Genomic DNA, 24,093 nt, shown 5'->3' with positions numbered 1-24,093 from the left:
TAGAGAGACGCTATTGACGGCTCTTCGCCATCATTTCTGAGGATAAAATCTGCTCTTTTCAATGGAAACTCTGTTTTATTGTCGAGTAGGGGGTATGTGAAGGTGAAGGTGAAGGTGAAAGTAAATGTTGATGACAAATGGACTTTAGTTATTATTTTGTAAGTATCTCATTATTTATTTATTTATTATAATAACGAAATGGACCTAGCAACAACATTTTAATTTAGAAATGCTATTTCACTTCAGAAATTCACATTGAATTACCGTTTGTAAAAGAGTGCCGTATTTACTGTTTGTGGCTAACAAATTCGCCAAAGGTTTTTAATTGCGTCCATCTGTTCCTCGAACATCCTAGGCAGCACTATGTTCTTAAAAGGTGCGACTTTCCCGTTTGTTTACCACTTTTTGGGGTCCAACGTGTGCGCTCAGCTCATAATGTTTCCGAAGGTACGTTAATGCAGCATACATAACAGACCCCAGATCCGGAGCAGGGCGGTATGAACCAGCTTCGTCAAGTCGTTAGCGGAAGTCAGAACACAACGCGAAATATGAAAACGATACATTCAAAATAAAAGTGCTAAAGCCCTGTAAAGGTAGACGAAGTATTTGAGACTATGTCTGGAAGAGAGACATCGGGGATTTTAAAGGAACTTAGGCCCCAGTGAAATTCAACTAACCTAAGAGTGTTTTATTTTTAATTTATCCGCAAAAACGGAGGAAAAAAAAAAAGAAAAACAATCACACATTTTATCAATGTATTACTTCTGCTCACAAGTTCTGCGAATTTTATCTGCCAACATGACAGTCTAATGATAATGAAAGATGATAATGTGATAATGTGCCAAGAGCCTCGTACTTATATGATTTATACTTTATATTTATAGTGTAGGCTACAGTAATGTCCCCTTTTAGCATCTTAAATGAAGTTATGGCGATTAATATAAATTGCATTGCCAGGATTTCAATCCACAATTAACTCATTGTTTACCCCAAATTCTTCCTCGCATTATTTATTATTTCACTTATCGCTACATCGAAGAATGTTGGTCAACACATTTTTATACTTTGAAAGTATACACCGGAAGTCCCATTTTTAATTTTAGCTAGCTTGACGCTCATGCTTGTTATTTGCTATCTCAGCTTTGTTTAAGATCATCTACCACGGCCAGGTTTACCGTTAGATACTCTTAGGCTTTTGGCAGTTTTGTAATTAGTGAGTTACGCCAGGCGTTATTCTTGTACAGGTTTTTCAGTTAAGGTCAAGCTTAATATCGAGTCGTTGTATGCTAAACAGGGCAGCAATGAGTAGCGGTGACAACACCGGCTGGTCAGATTTGCTTTCGCTCAGATCGATGCCTCTCTGCGGGATACGCGAACCTGGTTCACTGTGAACCCTCCATCTTCGAGGCTGCCAAGAGCCGACACGTAGTTGTCTGCCAAAATCAAGAAGGTAGCTTGCTGTTATGACCATTGTTTTAACATAACTTTGCTTCAGTTGTGTTTTGTACCAGTGCTGCTATTCAAAGGACGTTAGCCAACGTTAGCAGACCTTGTAGACGTGCAACTTACTGGTAGCTAACGTTAGCTAACTAGGTTAGCAACTTATCGGAACTTGAGTCAGCAACCATTAGGAGGAGTTACCTACTTTTCAAGTTATCAAAAAGCCAAACTTCACACTCGGCACAGGACTAAAGTTATACTGTGCTTCTGTATATCGCTTGAATTGTGTTATTGACGGTTTGTTAAGGAAATAAGACCGATTATTTAAAACCTGTTTTTCAGTTTGTTGCTGCCGCCAATCATTCTCTGTGCCTGTGTCAAAAATGGAAACCACTCAGGTGACTTTGGTTGTCAGAGGAGAAACATCCCCAGGTATGGCTGTTAAACCTGACTGTAGACACAACTAAAGATAAAAGCACTTACGACATTACCTTTAACCTACACGTATAAGTTGCTTTGTTGTAAAATGTTTTGTAATACAATGTTATAATTTGCTTTTTTCATAGATGATCTATTTGTGAAGTGCAATATTGCCAAACGCCCCATAAATTTCCCCAAATATTGAAATAATTATTAGAGTTTGCAACTTTGCACATATTTATTAGACACATTATGTAACATGTCAGATGATTTGTGGCCCATGTCAGCACTTCCTTGTTTAAGTAGACATCTGAAACATGTTTACGTAATATTGTAGTTAAAACTGTAAAAGGTGGTATAAATGTCTTTCATATTTGTTGAAGTTACAGCAGGTAACAGGCCAATTTGAACATTTCTAGGGCAGGTGATTGCAGTTGTTGGTAGCTGTGAAGCCCTGGGAAGCTGGAGCCATCAAAAAGCTGTGACTTTACACCCTGATGGGAATGATGGGTAGGTTAAACTTTATATGTTATGTCTCACATGCTGTTCAAATATGACAGTATGTGGTTTTCTCTACCAGGGTGCATGTAAAATGTGCTCTGTTTTTCATACTATTTTGTCCTTGTGAAATATTAATGTGTGTGCTGACTCCCTGACAGAAATGCGTGGACTACAACAATCGCTGTACCAAGAGGGGTTGTTTCCAAGTACCGATATTTCAAAGGCTTCTTTCTCGAGTCAAAGGTGAGCAGAGTCTGTCTGTATAGTGGTATAACCATATATGTCAAAGATAATCTTTTTAAAGCAGTATTGGCTATTTACTTCTTACAAAGTTGAATATTGTTGAATTCAAAGCCAATGTGAAGATATTGTTGCATGTTTTGTGATGCAATGATTTCAGGTTTTCTGTCAATTGATATCTTTAGTTTTCCACAGGAAGGGGAGAAACAGGTTCTATTTGTTAGTTTGTTCCACTGATTTTGATAAAAAGCACTAAATTTGCCCCAGTTTAAGCTAGGATCACTCACAAGACTTGTGTATCACTTTCCCTACATCTGTGTTTATATTCTTAAAAACTGCCTTAGGTCAATGTTGTGGAACAGCCAGCTCTGGCTTGCTCTAATCTAAGCACGTGAGTCTCTGCTAAGCCCCTCTGTATATAGATTTGCACAGACATACCAAGGATCAGATTTCCCTGCAAAAGAAAGAGACAGAAAACTTGTCAGACATTTCCCTGAAACGCAGTTTTGTATCTAGCTCTCTCTTAGTATTCTTTCATAGTATTGGCATGTTATTGTTTTGTTATGTCAAGGGTGGGGCTCACATTATGTGAGATTAAAGGCCTGTTCTGACTTGACTTCCTCGAGTTTGTACTGTGTTGTTTGTGGCACAGGCTCAAATCTGTCATTGACTTTCAACAGTTGATGCTAGGTTAAATAAGTTAACATTTCCCAGTGTGGTGATGTATTCCTGCAGTTTGAGTCATGAAATGTAATATGTACCATGTTTTTCATAATTGTAGACTTGAGCATTGTTTGGTATTTCTTTCCTCAGTGTAATATTGTATTCAACTCTATATGATATAAAGTAAATTTCAGAGGTCAGTATATGATACTGTTATTAATGATGGCTTTATTACAGATGAAGAAAGCAGCTGAAAGTGTAACTGAAGAAAGTTTTTTTTTTTCCTTCACTTACAAATCCACTTTTCAGATTTCAACCCATGGTGGCTGACTGCCCTAGCTGGGGATTGGTGACTATACCAGCTCTAATATCTTTTTCACAGTGTGGTCCAAAGGCGGCTTTTGAGGCCAGACTGAAAAGTAGTTCAGTGTATCTGATATGAAAACCCCTAACATTGTACCAAACATTGGAATTGCAGAGTGCAGCTGGTCCCTGTCAAGTGATAGTCAATATGTGGGAGACCCATCATCAGCCCCGCACGATGAGCCCCACAGGTATAGAACAAAAGAAAACTTTGGGTGTGGTAACATGTGTCATATTCAAACCCCCTGTAGACCTCCCATTCCCTGCCCTAGCACTACACCTAACAGTTGCCCACCAACACTAATGCAGGGTCAGTTCTTGCTTATCCCACTGAAGAAGACGGTTAATCGTCAAATCTGATCTTTGGTTTGTTGTTTTGATCAACGTGTATGTCACAATTAACATGCTGCCACTTGACTGCAGTGCTTTCTCCTCCCACAAGTCTGTAATGTGTAGGCAGCCTTGGGTGGTTATTTTTTATTTGGCATAAGTAAGTGCATAAGGTTTGGCAGAGATCAGGGACAACCCTTGCTGGAATAATCTGTAGCAGTAGGTGAAACATTGCAACGCAGTCATGATCAGATATTGTAGACCTCTCTAGTTAAAACGCCATTGTGTTGGCAGACAAAGCTCATTCAAAATGAGCTCGATAGGAAGAATAGTTGTAACCATGTCTGCACCCTGCTTGATGTCCTTATTGACCCCAGCCTGTCACCCTAGCCTTGTTTTTTTTCTTCCTCTAGCAAATCCTACTAAAAGCTTTTCCCACTAGAATATTCATTCGTGTTGTTTGAGTTCTGAGTTTTATAAACAGCCTGTTAAATTAACCTCAACGATATGCTCATGCTCAAAGTTGTAGTTAAAGACTCTTAAAAATGAAATGTATTTTATTACCCAGTCAACTCTCCTGGAAGTTGAGGCAAGTCAAATTCAGAGCAAACCAATGAAAGCTTAAATTCGGCATCTTGTTTTAAGAGTTCAAACTGAGATTTGAACAGAGGAAATGCTCAGGTTTGATTTGACCTCAGCCTTTGTGCTGTTGAGATTCTTCTATCCTGTTTCTAATGCACTTTTTCGTTATTGCAGCATCACACCAGAATATTGATGATGGACAATTTGGAATTCACAGTAAGTTGGATAAAAAACAAAAACTAACTATAACTAACTGTAACAACTAATTCTAGCTTTACAGTATGTAAATTGCTAGCAGATGTGTGTAATCCCTCTGGGAAATAGAATTCCCTATAGACCACACTTCCTCTGCTTTGTACAGCAGAGGTTTTGAGCTCATTCATTATAACAGAACAAACGGTTGTCTCCTCCCTGCTATTGTCACTGCCACCAGTTCTCTGGTCAGCAGTCGTGGGAGACAAAGTAGATATACATTGTCATGCGATGCTTCCTGTTGGTGTTCCTCCTCTTTTGTACAGATGGAGTGAATTGTGTCGACTCTGGGTGGCTGACGTGCCAGACAGAGATTCGCCTGCGTCTGCACCATTCTAAGGTGTCACCAGTGTCCATCACGAAGAAGAAATTCAAGAAGTCTCGATTCAGGTAGGAATGACCCCAAGGTCGAATTTAACACCACCCAGAGAAAGTTCTACTTGTGAGACGGCTCAGTGGATCATTACAGTGCTACTATTACCCAACCTGTTACCTAAGTGTAACAGAAATCCTGCATGCAGAGCGATATTTTTTATTTATACAGCCCAATATCACAAATTGGGGGTAATAAATGAAAGTTGAAACAAACAAAAAGATGAGTCTTCAGCTTAGATTCAAAGGCCTCAACAGAGAGAGTGTCTGATGTAAGCAGGAAAAAAGGAGGCACGATAGGAAACACAGGGGGACACAGGAGCCCTGTATTCTGAGAGCATAGAGCACGGGTTGGTTGGATGCATTATTTTGTTTTTATAAATATATGTGGCTTTCAGTATCACCATATCGTGTTAATTAAATTGTTTATTTTGCCTACCTATACAGAATCAAGCTGACATTAGAGGGCGTTGAGGAGGAGGAGGAAGATGAGGAGGAAGACGAGGAGGAAGACGAGCTCAGTCCTCCATCTTGGCATAAGATGACCACCACTCTGGAAATCAGTATGATCAGTGCCAATGGCTACAAGTCACGCCACTCGCAGCCGGAATGTGGGTATGCATTGGAGCCCTCCCAGTGGACTGAGTACATTATTCACACCATGGACCCAGACAACCTAGAGCTCACCTTTGAGTTCTTTGAGGTAATACTTGGGAATTCTGCCTCTGATAAACCAGTAAACTTCTTGATAAACATTTCTTGATAAGAAATACAATTAGTATTCTTGACTAACAAATACAAGTGAGAAAGAAACAACAAATCAGGCATCATGATTAGATCTATCATTAGATCCGAATGTGATTGTTTCGTATATTTGTTTACAGGAGGATCTGGGTGAGCATGTAGTCCAGGGGGACACTCATCCAGGACATGTGGGCACAGCTTGCCTCCTCTCCTCCTCTTTTTTGGAGATCGGTAAGGACAATGGAGTAGCCACACTTCCCATAATGGGTCGAAATTCCAGACAGACCATCGGGAAAGTCAGAGGTAAGATTTTGTATGATTGAATTCCACATTGGCTGAGGGGGGAACTGCATATCCTGTTTTTGAAAGTCTTTCTTTGCTTACCAGCTCACGCAATGTACCTACTTTGTTACTCCGTTCTAGTGGATTACCTGGTGATCCGGCCCATCCAGGGGCAGCAGTGCGACATGAGCTCCTCCTTCACCAAGTACTGGAAAAAAAGAGGTGCTCTGGATGTGGGTCACAGAGGAGCTGGCAGCACACACGCAGCCAAGTGAGTCGTAACAAGTCTTTGACTTAGATGGGACAGAGTGACTTGCATGGAATAAGTTAATAATATAATAGTTAATAGCACAACGGATTGTGTCAATAGGGGCGAATACTTCTGCATATCCTGCATCTGTTCCCTGTCAACAAACTGTCTTTTAAAATGTGTTTTCCAGGCACCACAGAGTTAGGGAAAACACAATAGCCTCATTTAAAAGCGCTGCCAAGCATGTAAGTTACTCAGATTAAAGCTTGAGTAAATGTTTACCTTTAACTTTACTTCTGCATTAATTATGTGTCAATTGTGTACTTGTAGGGTGCAGCCTATGTAGAGTTTGATGTTCACCTCTCCAAAGATGCTGTTCCCATTGTATACCATGATCTGACATGCTGCATATCCACCAAGAAGGTAAAATATAGGCCTGTTGTACTTGTTGTTGGACTTATAAAGTGTCTGAAATGTTGGTATTTTTATTTTCCTTTAACTACTCATGATGTGGTAAGCATACACAAATGTTATTTCTTAAACCAATTAATGCAGTTCTTTCTATGCCCTTGACAGAAAAACGACAAGACTTCTCTGGAGCTTATTGAGGTGCCAGTCAAAGACTTGACATTTGATCAGCTGCAGCTTCTGAAGGTAAAAACCTGAAAAGAGTCAACACCATGCAAATAAGATGCAAGAATTAAGTGAAATGAAATAAACCTTTGTTATCCTTTTAGATGAAAGTGGACAATTGTTAATTTTAGTTATACCTGTGCTTTTGCTGCTATGAGAAGTCAAAATGTCTGTTGCTTGGTGCTCCCTCTGCAGTTAGGAAATTTGCATCTTCCAAATTAATAAAATGACAAAATTAACAAATGGTTTACAGTTGCGCAGTCACACATGGTAACTGATTAGTAGCAGTAACTGTCTTCCACCAGCCAATGGCATTTCTGGGATTAGGGCCGTGTTGCAGTAGTTGAGGAGGAGTTGGGCAAAGCATTATAGTATTAGGGTAGTTCCCATAAATTACATGGGCAGAATGCAAGTAGTTAGTGTTAAAGATGTTATCATGATAAAACACAGAAAATACACTTGGTCCTCTCCCAAGTGGTTGAACAAGTACAATAAGCTGTCATTTAATAATTGGTTGACTTTGGCTTTGTTTTGTTGCACAGCTTGCCCATGTCACTGCGATGAAAGGAAACGATGACAAAGGTATGCGCGACATGTTGAAAAGTCACATGCTTTCATTTCTGTCTTTTTTTTAAGTGTAGCTCAGAAGACCGGCATGAATTCAGTTTTGATGAAAGATTGCTTTGTATGCCTCAGCTTACATCACAGCAAAGTGATGAATGAGTTGCTGAATGGTTAAGTAGGTCAGAAGATGATTTGTGTGATGTATTAACAATGATGTGTTTTGCTTGTTGTTCAGATCTGCTGGACGACGAAGACGAAATCGATGAACATCAGCCATTCCCCTCACTCTCACAGGTGAAAGACTTCATGATGATCATGATTGTTAAATAGCAGTATGAGCTGTTCCCCTTACCTTCACAAATATATAGATAAACTAGGAACTCCCTTCCCTACCTGGTTTTTAGTAATTGCTAAATAATTGGCTATTTATCATTTATTACCAACTTTTTCTCCTTGTAGCCCACTTTTCACTGTATCTCATGTCAAAGTCACAGTAAAATGAATAGCATCCTTCATACTTGGTCTACAGATCTTCCAAGCTGTTCCTGAGCATGTGGGCTTCAACATTGAGCTCAAGTGGATCTGCCAGATGAAGGTGGGTTTACTTAGTCAGTGGGGTCAATGGCATTATCATTTGCTCAATAAATGGGGCTTAGTGGGTCTCCAGTAGAATAAGGAGCAGCACTATTTTTATTTTGACTCACCCAAAGAATATTTTGATTGTAGAATTCAGTGTGAAATGAAAACGTATTCTCATAATAAACTCATGAGATGAATGATTTTTATTGGCAGGATGGGTCATGGGACGGCAACCTGTCCTCCTACTTCAACATGAATAACTTCCTCGACATCATCCTGTCCTGTGTTCTTCAGAAAGGCGGGAAAAGACGCATTGTCTTCTCCTGCTTCGACCCAGACGTCTGCACCATGTAAGCACAGTTAGCAACTGAGGCTAAAGTATGCCCAGATTTGATTAGGCTATAGAAACTGCATGCTATCCAGAAACACAATATTATTTACATGCATTTGAAAGCATCACTCATATGAAAAGGCTTAGAGATTCATCCTCTCTTCAATTCTATTCTATTGTCTACGGAATGTAGTTATAAATACTGCTGCTGACATCTGTTCATGTGTTTCCTTCAGGGTGCGTCAAAAGCAGAACAAGTACCCAATCCTCTTCTTGACTCAGGGAATTTCAGACAGGTATCCTGAGCTGATGGACATCCGCTGCCAGACCACTCAGATTGCCATAAGTTTCGCCCAGAGTGAGAATATTCTGGTGAGCAGTTGTGGCTGAAAGACGAATGTATATCATAATGTATTCACTGAATTTTCCTTGTGTAACCTACAAAAATATGTAATAACTGTTTTAAAAATGCCACACACCGCTTAAGACAATGTGTATTGTAGAGCACTACTCTATAAGTAATAGACAACCAAGGCAAACACATGCAATGCATCAGTGTGACAATCCAATAGGAAGGCAGGATTTAGCATGTGAAATGTGCTCTTCACCCTTACCGGCTAAAACAAAAATGTCATCAGTTCAGTGCTAGTTTTAGTGCTACAAGTGCACAGATATGTTACCACAGTACTGTTTAATTGTAATATAATTCTTAGTTCTAAAAATAGGAAGATTTGTACTTTGAAATGATATTTGTTTTTCACCCTCTCTTAACAAGCACTGCTGCAATTCCCTTGAACAAATGGCTTACAGAAACAGCCCACCACTCTCACTTCAGTCGAAACAACAGTCCACATAACCAACAAGTCAGCTAGCATAGCACTGTGTCAGCTGTCTCTAAGACATCCTAAGTGGTTTTAGCGAGTCATGCAAAAATTGACTCCAGACAGCTTATGCAGCATAATTCGACCACATCACTGACATGAACTTAACAATATTAAGAAACTTAAGCACCTTTTTCTCACTGGACTTCCTCCTTTAGGGGATCAGTGGCCACACTGAAGAGCTGCTAAAGAACCTTAACTTCATTGGGGACGCCAAGTCTAAAGGCCTGGTGGTGTTCAGCTGGGGAGATGACAACAACGACCATGAGAACAGAAGGACACTGAGAGAGCAGGGAATTGACGGGCTCATCTATGATCGGTAGGTTAAAATGTGGCTGCCATGTAGGTCCTCTCGACTTCAAATCTTGTTGTGTAGACCACAAACACAAACATTTCTGTAAATGTTAATGTTCAGAATTTAGTGTACATGTTTTGTTATGATAACCTCTGCCTGTTACCTAACACCCCGTCCTGCAAACTATATGGTACAACCTGTGCTGTTGTGTCTTTGTTCAGACACACCCAAGTTATTAAGCAGGACAGTCAGGTTCATCCATTTAATTACTCCTTGTCATGCCACTGTATGAATACAAGGCCTTTTTTTTATCAGCACAGTTGTTCAGGGTTCATGGTTATGTAATCAAGCTTTGGCAGACGTGTTAATCACTTGGCGCTGATGAAAATGGTTTGATTATTCATTGAACATTTTGTGAGTGTGAAATGAGTCCACAAGATGTGCCAGTGCTGTTACATAACGTTTTGTTTGCTATCAGGATGAACGAGAGTTTCGCCTGGTCTTAGCAAAGCTGCGTAGTCAGCAGGGCCTGTTTGTTCAGCCGTTTCAGTTCTGTGTTTCACTATACAATGACATTTGCTCTATATTTCTGTCTGCACTTTGGCCTAGACTTTTACAGACTCCTGCAGAAAGCAGACCACAGGCTTTGAACCCTATATTACAGCAGCCTCTGCAGATTACAGATGTAACTTCATTTAACATCTTGAATTTAAAACATTTAGAATCTCCATGTTGTTGTTATAACTGTGCCTCTTTCTTACAGAATTTGTGAATGCTTGGAGCCATATTTTCACTCAAGTTCTCCAGATTCCTGTAATGTCTCTCTGGTTCCTGGCTGTGTTTTATTAATTTACTCACTCTACATCCCTCTCAAATACTGCCTGAAAGCCTGTGTCTTACTTATTAATATGCAGCAGGAACAAAATAATGTTCCATGACAATGATGCAAGACAGTTGACTTCTCATATGCCCTACACCTTAATGGTACAGTGCTTGACGTTTCAGTGGCAATGGATTGTTTCATCTTTTTGGATTTCCTTAAATTTTAGATTGTACTAAACACGGTTGTTTGATTGGTCAACTGCCATGTTTATCATTTTTGAGGCTAGTTTCCCTACCTGACAGTTAGGTCACTCTTTTTTTGTGCCTGTGTATTGTTTTATGCTTTGAAAGGCCTCCTTATCGTATACTTTGTATAATATTCAGTTATATTCAACGTAATTTTTGAAGCAAAAGAGGTATCAAGAGTGAATGGCTTGTTTAGTGCATGAGGCAGTGTTTCTTGACATATTGGCTTTTGTATGAACCAAACAATATGTATTTGCATTTGCATTTTTAACCGCTAGTTTCAAATGATCTTAAAGCACCAAACCACCTTGATCTCAAATAACATTGATCCAAGAGAGACCTTCCCTTAAGTCTCATGTGTAGGTATTCACCTCTCAGCAACTTTGTCAGATGTCACAGCATATTTTTCACAAGTATATTTTCTATTATTTGCACGACAAGTTTGTAGGCGATCTGCTTGTACTGCTGTTACAAAAGGGGTGATTGTGCTGGACGCTCTTGGTAGGCTTGAAATGAAATGACTTGAACACAATCGACAAAAATCTCACATTTGCCATCTTAGATTACTAGCACAAGAATGACATTTGTCCTGCACAGAAGGCTACATTGTTGTGATAAATATACTCTACCTCCATGGAAAAGAGGTCTTAGGTTACTAGAACAATGTCTAACATTGTCTGTATGGGGATGGAATGATACCTTCGTTTTTCATACAGACCGGTGAGGATGTTGGCCAGACGTGTGATTTGACCTGGTAGCATGAAATTAATCAGCTTTGTTGCTGGTTGTAAAAGTGAGCTACCAAATAAAATCTGATAAGCCAGGGTTCCACCCAAAGTAAACTTGCTAACCCACTAATAATCATATTGCGTGTGTCACGCCCTTGGGCATCGCTTCACAAAACGTGGCACATGCCTGTAAGGTAAAGAGCGAGGTGCCCTGAATGTATAGATGGCATCCAAAAACCTTTTAACCCATTAAAAACATTCAGAAAAGGTTCCTTCTCACTGCCAGAATGGAAATCCGTGCAATCATCCCCGTAGCCAAAATGAATGCAGCAGATATTGTCATTATCATGTGTGCATGAGAAGAGTGTGGAGCTACTATATGGTAACATTACCCCTGTATTAGTTTGGAGCAGAGCTGGAGTGGTCTTTATATTTTTGCATCTTGCCAGATGGATATTCTACTATTTTTGTTTCACTTATGTTTTTCAAAGTTAAATTAATCCATAAATCCGAATAATATTTTTTTAGTTAGTACTAACAATAGATTTTGTTCCACCGGACTACTCTGTATTGCTGGGGGATAATTCAATATAATCAGTCAGCAACTTTCAGTGCATTGTATCGTAATAGTATAATCATATCATCACATCCTAACATGGTATTGTTTTACAAAATGATGTTGCCTAAATTATGGATTCCAAGCAAATTTAGATAGAAATTTGTGAGGCATGGGTATACACTAACTATCACTGATCTAACTGAACGATATGTCCTCCCTTTCCTTTAGTATCTGTGAGGACCAAGGAGAGCAGCCAAACATCTTCCAGGTAGAGGAGCAGCACTCCCTGCAGGAAGTTATCACAGAGGAGACCCTGAACAGCTCCACCTGCTCCTGCTACTCCATTCCCTGCTCCATGGCTCCCTGCGTTGCCTCCAAGGCCCGTGCTGGCAGTGCCGAGTCCGATTCCGGCCTCAGCTCCTCATAAACATCCCTAAACCTCTTCTACCTTTCAGTGGACCTCACTGCACAAACTCCAGAGGACCAAGGAGGGAATGGATGATTAAACAAAAACATGTCTCAAAAATGATGGCTTACAGAAGGTTTGTGTGTATATTCTAAAACTGATTGAAGATTGTTCAGTTCTGTCCCCCCTTCATACAACCACTTAAACCACCTCCGCTCCACTCAACTCAATTACAGATTTTTTTATTGTCTTGTATCTTCACAAAGGTTTTGTTATTTATACTTTCAATTGAAATTGGTGGATATTTTGCCAAAACATTAAGGCAGCCACGTGCATGTTTTTTTCCCTGTTTAGGGATCAGAGCAGGCTGTGCAGAGGTCCTCATAATAGTGGAACGATGTCAAATTGGGAAATTATGCCTCACAGTGGATGTTTATTTAGCCAATATATTGCATCTCTTCATGGTGTAAGTGCTAAGCTTTAATGCATATTATATTTTACGGGTGAAAAAAGTGACAACTGCAGATTATATGTCATAAAGTTTATGATGACGCAGGATTATGCTGTTTTTCTGTTTCGGTTATGTCTTTTTTTGTGCATGCAGCCATTACCTTAAGTGTTATTCCCATTGTCTCAAATAGCAATGAGTAATAGCCACTGATTGCTGTGTCAGCTATGTGGGAGGAATGGCAGAATTTTTATTTGCAACAGTGCACATACAAACCACAGTCTTAATGGGGGAAATAATCATATCTCTTTCTGTTCTTTGCTTTTTGTTTCAAAATCACCAATACCTCACTCAGCATCATTAGAATAGACAAGAGTTTCGATGTTTGTACAGAATCAACAAATAGACTTCCTTCCTATACATTCTATTTAACTTCACAATACCACCATACTTTGTATTGCATGGCATATTATATTTTGGCACAAATTACACTTGAAATCATTTGAATATTGAAGTGGTGCATTAGTATAATTCAGTGGTAATGCTGCATTTTGAACACAGTGAAACAAATCCATTCATAGTATACTGTCTGCAGATTTGTCTCATTGCACAATCTCTTCACTACAAACTCTTAATGATTGAGTCATGCATGGTCTGTATATCTGTGTGAATACGTAACCAGGGAGAATGAATGAATCTCCTGTGTAATATTAACTGCCATTTCAGGACAGAAGAGTGTGAATGGTAATGTAAATAAAATCAGAATTTGTTTATTTTGTCTTTGGCTTCGTTCTCTGTCACATCACTTGAGTTTCTTTGTAGACAGAGTGATTGTTTTGATTAACTAAGAAGTTGTAGTTCATCCCTTGATGTGAAATGCATTTTGCTCTTTTACTCACAAGCTCCAGAGTGATTCACCATTATAAGGACGCAGAAAGATGTAAGGGTTCTAAGTTGAAACTTTCAACTAGTTCTGACATAGAATTACAGAACATCTGAATTATACACAAAACTAAGCTTTAAAGGATACATTCACAATTTTTCAAGCCTTCCCATTTGAACATTGAAACATGTTTGGCTGGCTGTCCTCCTGGCCATTAAAACAGCCCTTTGTAATGAGCTTTTAATGTATGTCTTGTGCAAAAACCCACTCAAAGGTGTATCTGAAGTTAACATGAAGCTTCAGCGATCTGAGTTAGAAAAATCAAGTGTCTTTTTAATATGAAATGTCCTCTTTGTGTTTCCCTGGACAGTGTTTCCTTGTTGAGCTGCAGTGGACTAACAGTAACAGAACAGTAACGAAAAGAGGGAGTGTTGTACTGAGAAGAATGTAACTTCTGAAGACTCATACTAACATCATAAACTTTTGAATACATACAAAATGAGGACAGTGGATTTTGTCCCCCATTTCTCACATTGGAATTCCATGGACTTACTAATGAGACTGTTCAGCACATCAGGGATCTTTTAATCACCACTGTGAACAGGAGCAATGGTTACAGCAAACAAAACCTGTTTCAGTGTTCATATTGTCTTTCCCCCTTTAGTCAACAAATCAAAAATCAATTGTGAGAAATAGTTGTTCATTTTAGCTCGACTATCTTTGCTTACACTCACGTGTGCCCATCTTGAGGCTGTAAAATAATATAATAAGGGAACAATAAAATGCATTCAAATCAGCTTTGTCCTGCAGGACACACTCCACATAACCTGCACCCATGTAGCAATGCAGACACTGCAGTTTAGCCACTTTTCAGTGACTGATAACACATGCACACTCAGTCATAGTAGGCACCACTGATGATATGGGTTTTTTTCTTATCTCATGGTGATTGTCTTGGGTAGCAGTTATCAGTATGAACCTTGAAACTGAAAGTGATCATTGATGAATCGTTTCATTTACAGCAGCCTGGGCTATTTTATGTTTGGGATGAAAAGAAAAAGCACACATCCTTTGGCAGGTGCAGGGTTGAAGAGAAGAGAACCAGCATACTGCTTTTTACAACAGATCCTGCTAAATTACAGATCATCAAGTTCATACTACACCATTATTTAGAATTTCAAATTACAAGGAGGCCTTGTTTGCTCATTTGGAGACCATGTCATGTTTGAGTTAACATTTTAGTTTTACATGTTACAGCAGGAAAGCCACAGGTGCAATTCATTAATAATGGTTGCTTTCCAATTAGGTGTGCCAGTGGCATGGGTGAGGGCCTTCTTGTGTATGCTCACAGTCACAGTCATGGCTTACTACATTCATTGCATTTTATTTTTAAGTCTGCAATGTAACATGAAAAATGAATGTAATTGAGTGGGAAAAAAAGTGCTATATTTTCCTCTGAAATGTAGAGAAGTATGTGGAAGAAAATGGAAATACTAAAAGTACCTCAAAAATGGTACTTGAGTAAACTGGCTGTAATTAATCTTATTAGTGACACCTGTGCTTTTTCTGCTGAGACTAGTCTAAATGTCTAATTTGAAAAGGCATTTTAATAACAGTGGCTTTTTCTGAAATGTTACAATATGATAAAATCTATGAAGCTTTCTAAACTATAGTATGACGTGAAAAGTAGTGTGCAGTGTACATACATCTTGTGTCCACCTAGGAAGTTGACTCAACTCTATTTCGCAAAATCAATAGGCTACTTACTTATGAAGGGAAAGTCTGGTGATGTTTTAGCGCCCTCTGCTGTACAGACAACAACGTACACTGACAAAAAGATATTCTATTTTATCTTTACGGGAAAGTGAAAATGAAACGTGATTTAATACTGCGTCAAAAATTAATGACATAAAAATAAAGTCTAAGAATATATAGAATATATCTTCTTTCATCAGATATTACGTAACGCGGTGTATAAAATTAGCTTTATGCGTCACTGGGAGTTGTAGTTTTTTTGCCGCGAAACCAGCTGTGTTTTTCACGTCAAGCACTCAAACTCCCGCGATGCCACGGTACTCTCCTAAGCCACTAGCTGGTGCACGCCTACGCTGAGTAAACCCATCGACTGTAATCCTCACTGTACACAGCGGAATCCTCTGCGGGTATTTTCTGCCTCACTCTTAAGTTTGTACCAAATAAAACAAAGAAATGGACAACTCTGGGAAAGAGAAGGAAGCGATTCAGCTCATGGCCGACGCTGACAAAAAAGTCAAGTCCTCTGGCTCTTTTTTGGGAGGGATGTTTGGAGGGTAAGACAGCACTGCACCAAAGAACAAACAGCTAGCAAGCGTTAACTGTCAGCAGCAAAGTTGGCACGCAGCCTGTTTCTGTGTAGACATACATTCAGTTAGTTCTCGATATGTTAACCAGCAAGACATTGTAGAAGTTTAATTAGATATTGAACCAGTGGGAGGCGACACGTGACATTCAGTGCAATAATTCCTGTATGTCAGTTAGCTAAGTTAGCTGTTATTAGCATTGTAAACAAGCAAGCGGATCACGACTGTCTCCTGGACCTCGCGTTGGCTTGGAAGCTACGCAGTACACAGTTTTTAGCTAACTTAGAAGGTTAAGATATCTACTTTGACTTTATTTGCATCCTTTCTATAGTTTCACCCAGTCTCCGCATCATGCCAAGTGACATATATGGCAATATAGGTTATATTGTGATATTGTCTGAAATATTATGGTTACATTTCATTTTAGCTCCAGGAATTTATTTCTATATTCAAGTTAACAAACACCAGTTTTTGTTTAAAACCAAAACACACTCTTCTGACCTAACGTCATAGTCTCAAAGGCAGTGAATGTATTGCTTTGACACAACAGTATTTATAACCTGGTTCTATTAATATATATATATATATATATATATATATTTTTTATCAGTGCACTCATTCACACCTGAGTTAATCCCTAAAACACGTAGACCCGAGCATGAAGAATAAGGCAAACCTTTGTTTCAAATTGAGATTATTGACTCTGCACCATGATTACATGGTATGGAGTACAAACAACATACACAATACAGTAATAACAATGTCACCAGGCAGGAATAAAGTGCAACATAAATTATTTAAACAGAAGCAAAACATTCTTCAAGAAGGCACCTCATTTAGAAGATTTAGTTTATCTGAATTTTAATAACAAAATGAAACATAGGACGGTTGGCAAGTACTTTTTCCTAATGCATTTGTTATGCCCAAAGCTTACAGACACTCCTATCCAGGACTTATCTACCAGTGACCTTGGGGAGATCATTAATATGGTGTTCTATCTAATAAATGCATGTCATCTTATATTTTAATATTTTACCATATATTAGGGACAAGAGCAAGGAAGGCTTTGTTTGCATTGGCCCAAAATAGAAAAAACCTGCAGTTATTGTCTTGTGTGACTCAGTCTGGCTCTGTCCTAGGTGACCCCCAGATGTTACTAGTCGGCAGTTTTCGTGCGTGATAACTCTTGGCAGGCTTTATTCTGGTAATTCTGTGGCTGACCAAGCAGTGATGTAATCCTCTGCCATGATTGAATGGCCAGAGTATTATTACAACTACAGGGAGCTCCCGGGGGTCCACTACTTGTCATGGAGGGAGGGAGATCTATAGTGCCTGTGCAGAGGGATTTATATAAGCCAGTCCATCAATTTGAGCATTGCATCTCCCTGAGAAATGCAACAGCTTGACACGTCATACAGTTCATCACCCTATGGTGCCATTTAGACAGAATTTATTAGATATGATTTCAATATGTCGGTCAGACTGATGATTTTTTTTTCCATCAGTTTAACCTTAGTATGCCTTGGAGCCTGTATGGCAATTTGTGTTATATTCAATTGTGTACATCTGTTTTCTTTTTGTTTCCTTTCTTTGTCTAGAGGACATCACAAAGTGGAAGAGGCATGTGAGATGTACTGCAGAGCAGCCAACATGTTTAAGATGGCCAAGAACTGGAGCGGTGCGATGAGCTCTTTTCTCCTAAAGACATCCAATTTATCAATTTCAACACACTTGAATGGTTGTAGGATTATATGCTGATTTCTTTTGGCACTATAACTGCAAAGCGCAGCACTTGTGAAGGTGCCACAACTAAAAAAAGAAAAAAGGTGGAATTATGTGCATAAATTAGAATGTAAGCTAAATGCAAAGTATATCGTATGTGTGTGAAAGTTTCTGTCCTTCTCTTCTTTCCTCTGTCTTCAGCTGCTGGAAATGCATTTTGCAAGGCCGCACGGATCCATATGCAGCTGCAGAACAAACATGACAGTGCCACCAGTTTCATTGATGCAGGAAATGCATTCAAAAAGTCCGACCCTAATGGTGAGACTGTGCGGTAACTAATTTCAAACCCTCGCTTACATTTTAGTGCCTGAACTTTTATTTCCCTTTTTTAACTAAATATTTGTACTGTTTAAGTAATGACATGTTGCCTCTACAGAAGAATTTAGAATGAGGCTTGTCTCATTTTTTATAATCTTCCGTAGTTGCCTTGCTGTTGATACTTAATATATAACGATAAGCAATTGATGAATTATAAAGTGCTAGAGTTATTGCTCTTAAATTGCATGGCCTTTACCGTTAGTTGATTTATAGTGCTGTATATATTATACTAAATATAGGCGTAGCCACAGGTCTGGGGGATGGTAGCTGGCTGATGTATTTATTTTGTAGAAAAAAAGAGGAGGGTCTTGCTTGTGGTTTTGTTCTGTAGTCACTGCCTGTCATATATAACACCTGACTGCATGCAACATATAAGAAACTTTGGCTGCATTATTCCCCTCACGTCCCCACACAGCTTGTAGACAGATTCAGAATGAGGTGCTGTGCACGGGTCTGTTAGATTTTAACAAAACTAACAGGATGTCTAACTGTTCCCTCCTCTTCCCTTTATGCTGCCAAAAGAGGCAATCAAGTGTTTAAATGCTGCCATCGATATATACACAGACATGGTAAGACGCACATACAGTAGAAAGTGTCCATCTGTGCTCCGATTCACACCAGTAAATTTGGCCGTATCATTTTTATTTTTATGGCTGAGAAGTGCTTAGTTGTGACTTCTGCTTTCCTTTGACTTAGAGAATTAGTTCTGCATCGTCTAGATGACTGAAAATCTTCATACATGTTGATGTAGCAGACTCTCCCTGCCTTTCCTCCCTCTCCCAGATTTATTTTTTGGGCCCATATCAACATATTCATTGCACACATGTTTGTTGATTTAACACTGATACCTTGATTAAATTGAATACTTGTTATTCCCTTTAGCGGGGATTCATTTCGAAAGCTAAAACCTTGTAGACGGGAAGCCACAGGCTACTACTTGACCTCGCCTCTCTGCACTGAGAGTGTAACACAGCACTTTTATTGACTTGAGAGGCATCTGTGGATAGATCCAGTTAGTAATGATTTCTCCTCTCCTCCTCCTCCCCCTCCCCCTCCTCCTCCAGGGAAGATTCACCATCGCAGCCAAACACCACATCAGTATTGCAGAGATCTACGAGTCTGAGATGGTGGATATTGAAAAGGTAATATTACATAATTGGAGGTTAATAGTCGGTTAATACTTCTAATAATTATTAATACTAACATTATAGGGCATATCTGTTTTGAGGAACAATAAACAGTGTTTGTTGGTTTTCTTTTGTACAGGCTATTGCCCATTATGAACAAGCAGCAGACTACTACAAAGGAGAAGAATCCAACAGGTACTGTTCTCACTGTTTCTTTTATGAGGATGAAATACTGAATATGATATAAAGGGGTTCAATGGATTTAAATCAAGCACTGATCACTTTTATATATATAACTATGTACTGTAGTATTTATCACCCAAAATAGTTTATTAGTGCTATGAGGACATCTTTTGTTACAACCTGATGATAGAACTCAAGTGTTGTTGTAAAGAATAACAATTTCAGTTTTACATGTTATATATTAATTGTTTAATGTTAACAACTCCATGTGGCTCATACAGAATCAGAAATGTTAACATTTTGACTTGTCATAGCAAGGAAAGCACAGCTTTCACTAATAACATTAACAAGCGCATGCAAGTGAGCCAACATGCACAACACCTGGAACTGACTACATGGATGGCACTCATTATCGTAATTAATTACACCTGTGTTTTCCCTTCTATGACGTCAAAATATCTGCAGTGAAAATGGGCCAGTCTGCATAATTACGTAACTTTGCTACTATGATAAGCAAAGCAACATTCACCAGATTTTTGTGTAGTGACCTTCTCTCCTGTGGCAGTGGAGAGTCTGCAGTATTTTAAAAATAGTTAACCTTCATGTGACAGTTAGTCCATTTTGAATGTTACAAATGTGTATCCACACTGTACTGTGCTGCACTGTAAATAGGCCTTTTTCATTTTGACATGTCATAGAAGGAAAAGCACAGGTGTAGATAATAAAGTTAATGGCTGATTTTAAATATACAGTGGCTGCTTCAGGTTCAGGGTCCTGGTATTGTGCGTGCTGGCTCGCTGTCACACTGCCATGACTTACTGGGACTTTTTAAAATAACGGAGCCATTGTTAATGTTATTAGTTACACCTGTGCTTTTCCTACTATGACAAGTCAATTCATTTTATAGTGTCACATGTTATTGAACAGCACAAACATTTGAACTAACAGATCAATTGATAGCCCATACTCATATAGTTTGTGTTGTATTAAATGTTCTTTTGTATTTTCCTTAGTTCTGCCAACAAGTGTCTGCTGAAGGTGGGAGCTTACTGTGCTCAGTTGGAGCAGTACCAGAAGGCTATTGAGATCTATGAGCAGGTGCGTGTATTAACTTGTGTTTGTGTGTCATGCTTGCACTTTCTCAATCAACACTGACTTGGTGACGCTGACATTTCTAATACGTATGATGTGGATGTATGTAGGTTGGAGCCAGCACGATGGACAACGCATTGCTGAAGTACAGCGCCAAAGAGTATTTCTTTAAAGCCTCCCTCTGTCATTTCATTGTCGACGAGCTCAACGCTAAGGTGAGTTTATACCTTTGTGGTTCAAGTCTCAGGATTTGGGAACGGGGAGTTGTGGTAGAATTTTAACATGCCGTGTCTCCACAGATTGCTGTTGAAAAATATGAGGAGATGTTCCCGGCTTTCTCAGACTCTCGAGAATGTAAACTGTTGAAGGTAACTTGATTCTAAGAACTCTGAGGAATCTGATGGCTTACTTTTTGCCCTTAATCTATTCAGATTCTGAGTAACCTGATTTTTTTTTTTTTGTCTTAACAGAAACTTCTTGAGGCTCATGAGGAACAGAACAGCGAGGCTTTCACAGAGGCAGTAAGTCTTGAATACCCTAAGAAAGTTTTCAAGTTTTAGAACAAGGCTTTTGGTGAGCACAGGAATCCCACAGCTTCCGTTATCTCTCTTTTTTTGGGGATCCCTTGTGTGTTCAAGAAAGCTGAAGGCTAGATCTCAGGTATCCACTCAGTCTCCCAGGACTGTGTGTTTATGTGGAACTGGTACAGGCGGATAGAGTGCTTCACTATAACCACACAAAGCTGAGCTGCTAAAAGAGTTTCCAAAGTTAAGTTAAAGTCAATTTTCATGCCAGAGGTTTGGGAACATACATCACAATTTTAGCCGGTGTGTTAGTTTATATGTGCAATGCTGGTGGTAGTAACATAACTGAACTGTATACTGTGTTTTTTCATCTGAAAATAACCAGTTATGTGTAACAAATTAAGATAAGTGAGCATAACCTTGTAATTGTAATCCTCTGTGGCCCGCCTGCAGGTAAAGGAGTTCGACTCAATCTCACGCCTGGACCAGTGGCACACAACCCTCCTGCTGCGCATCAAAAAGACCATCCAGGGCGATGAAGGGGATCTGAAATGAAAGAAACCCGGGGGTAGAAATGCAGCACGGAGGGACAAATCCATCACGCATGCTTTCAGACACACGCACACACACACACACACACACACTCGCCTCGCTGTGTATAGCATCTGGAGATGAGTGTCCGCTGATGATTTTGAATATTTCACTGCTACACTGTCAGAGGTATCATGTTTGCTTTCCTTACAAGCGTTTCTGAATCTAGTCAGAATGTAAATCCTCTCGCCCTCACCTCTGTCTAGAGGATTGCTGCATACCTTCTCTGCTGAAATCTGTCCTGGAGGATTTCAGAGCGGTATATTGTATTGAAACTGACGTTAGTATTGACAACAAGCACTGCATGTTTTGTACAATTATTGTTTCCTAGTCAGATGCAGCTTGTGTTTTTTTAAAATCTAGTTTATTATATATTAAAACAGATTATTTAAATGTTTCAGTTTGTTGTACATACGATTATCATGGTGTGTATGGATTTCAAGAATGTACCACTATCTTGATTTTTTATTTGAAGAGAAGGGATCGAGTCAATGTCATGGTAGTTCTTTAAACTTAAGTCATCAGCCACAAAACAAGTGATTTTTGTTTCCATTTTATCACAAACGGGGAGCGACTCTTCTTGAAGAAAGGCAATGATATGCACCAAGTGTAGACTGTTAAACATTTGTATCTAATCACAACCATACACATTCATAATTACATTACTTTAGTATTATTTATTATTACTTTAGGATTTGTTGAAGTAATATACTTTGAATCTGTAAGCCGTGATGTATAGTTTGCCTGTGAAACGTGTATTTTTTAATCAAAAGCACTGACATTGAAACCCTTCTTCCTGACTTCCAGGAAGTAATCTTGGGGGAATGTGCATCATTAGTCACTCATCTCGTGCTGTGTTGTGATGTGAATGTATCATTGAAGGTTTGCTACTGCAGTACACCTTTCAAACGGCCAGTTGCAAAGCATGTCATTGTGTATAGGTTAGTGTTGTGTTACATTCAGTTGTGTGAGCCAGACCAAAGTTTTTACAAAAGGGTCAGTCGCCCTGCGTATCCAGCTTCTTCCAGATGGAATGACAATGGACCTTGGATATGATCTGTATGCTTGTGCGAATGGACAATAATAAACACATTATATCTCAGCTGTGCTGTCCTGTCTCTGACCTATCAAACAGCAACGTTATATGTAATAAACTTCTATCTTTTTGGTACATAATACAACATATCAGTGATATATAAGCCTGTCGCCTAACTGCTGTGAGTGTTTAGCTAGAACATTTTATATTGTACACATGACGATCTAGTAATTTGACATTGTTCCACTACAGAAACTCGAGGGATAACTTTCAAGGTCCGCACTGAATTGATTGATTGTAACACAGAAACACAATCTGTCCAATCAGAAATCAGGTACATGACCTGAAATCACATATACTCACATTGAACTTGTGGATTCGGTGGCCTTTCTTTGAGTCCGATTACTGAAAATTGTGTTGTGTTGATTATAGAGCACTAATTACATTACACTAACATAACGCAAGTTCAGGGAATATTTCAAACCTAACCTATACAAATGAACTATTATTCTTTATCTAGCATGTCTCATGCGCTACCTTTACTATTCCACAAGTGGGACATGAGATGGGGTAAAAAAAGTAGGCTAGCTGAATTCTTTTTTTATAACAAGTTTGTTGTGAGTTATATTCACAAAACTACTAAATACAATACTTGTTGCTTTTGCTTGTTTGAATTAATATATATTATATATATATATATATATAATCAAATGTATATATTTATTGATCTATTACATTCCTCTGTGTCGTTCTTGCTGCTGCTGTAGATTTGCAGCCCTGTCCGACTGTAATCTGACACTAAAACATGACCATTTGATTGGTGGAGCTTGTTGGGGTGGTAAAAAAAATCAATCATCTGTTACAGTCTACTGTATAATGTAGTTCTGACATTACGGCTTCATGTCCTTACACAACAGCAATCCAATGTCTGCATTATGTTTAGCGTGCATTTCCTTTCTCATGCCTCAACCTTAGCCTTCCTCTTAGCAAGCCTCCGAATTGACAGTACTGTTTTGATAGTAACTGATTCAAATTTTGTGATTAGGTACCATAAATAAAACTAATTTACATGTTCTTGTCACATGAGACCCATTTGAAAAGACACCAACTCATTTAAACAGCCTAATTATTTTTCAGTGACTTAAAAACTCCAAACTTAAGAGGTTAATGTCTTAAAGTTCAGTTTTGTTACTGGAGGCAGCCTTATAAATCCTTAAGGACTTTATGCAAGTATCTGCTGAACATAACAAACACTTGGTGCCAGACTTTCGAAGGATTTAAGCTATT

At 38.9% G+C, this 24,093-nt stretch overlaps 2 protein-coding genes across 5 annotated transcripts; both read left to right on the top strand.

Annotated features, from left to right (window-relative positions):
• The first annotated feature begins 1,168 nt into the window (after positions 1–1,168).
• On the top strand, positions 1,169–13,704 carry gpcpd1 (glycerophosphocholine phosphodiesterase 1). Its single transcript, XM_070925576.1, has 20 exons — positions 1,169–1,450; positions 1,783–1,872; positions 2,280–2,370; positions 2,520–2,604; positions 3,743–3,818; positions 4,714–4,755; positions 5,058–5,181; positions 5,611–5,866; positions 6,048–6,210; positions 6,331–6,460; positions 6,630–6,684; positions 6,770–6,862; positions 7,016–7,093; positions 7,615–7,654; positions 7,872–7,930; positions 8,166–8,231; positions 8,429–8,565; positions 8,783–8,918; positions 9,586–9,746; positions 12,306–13,704. The coding sequence occupies exons 2-20, from the start codon at positions 1,824–1,826 to the stop codon at positions 12,502–12,504; spliced, it is 2,040 nt and encodes a 679-aa protein (XP_070781677.1). The 5' UTR covers positions 1,169–1,450; positions 1,783–1,823; the 3' UTR covers positions 12,505–13,704.
• Positions 13,705–16,014: 2,310 nt separating this feature from the next.
• napbb (N-ethylmaleimide-sensitive factor attachment protein, beta b) lies at positions 16,015–21,734 on the top strand. 4 transcript variants are annotated; one of them, XM_070925649.1, is made up of 11 exons: positions 16,015–16,123; positions 17,752–17,831; positions 18,077–18,193; positions 18,776–18,822; positions 19,318–19,395; positions 19,520–19,575; positions 20,577–20,661; positions 20,766–20,870; positions 20,955–21,023; positions 21,126–21,176; positions 21,633–21,734. In XM_070925649.1, exons 1-11 carry the CDS (start codon positions 16,023–16,025, stop codon positions 21,732–21,734), a joined length of 891 nt encoding a protein of 296 aa, XP_070781750.1. In that variant the 5' UTR covers positions 16,015–16,022. The 4 variants fall into 4 exon arrangements, with proteins under 4 accessions (XP_070781750.1, XP_070781749.1, XP_070781748.1 ...); XM_070925648.1 differs by having other exon boundaries at positions 18,044–18,193; XM_070925647.1 differs by having other exon boundaries at positions 17,752–17,891; positions 18,044–18,193.
• Positions 21,735–24,093: the final 2,359 nt, after the last annotated feature.

The sequence above is a fragment of the Enoplosus armatus genome, chromosome 19 (assembly GCF_043641665.1).
Source record: "Enoplosus armatus isolate fEnoArm2 chromosome 19, fEnoArm2.hap1, whole genome shotgun sequence".
Classification (NCBI taxonomy): Eukaryota; Metazoa; Chordata; class Actinopteri; order Centrarchiformes; family Enoplosidae; genus Enoplosus; species Enoplosus armatus.
Note: the sequence above shows the minus strand (reverse complement) of the source record. Positions and strands in the feature narration are given on the sequence as shown.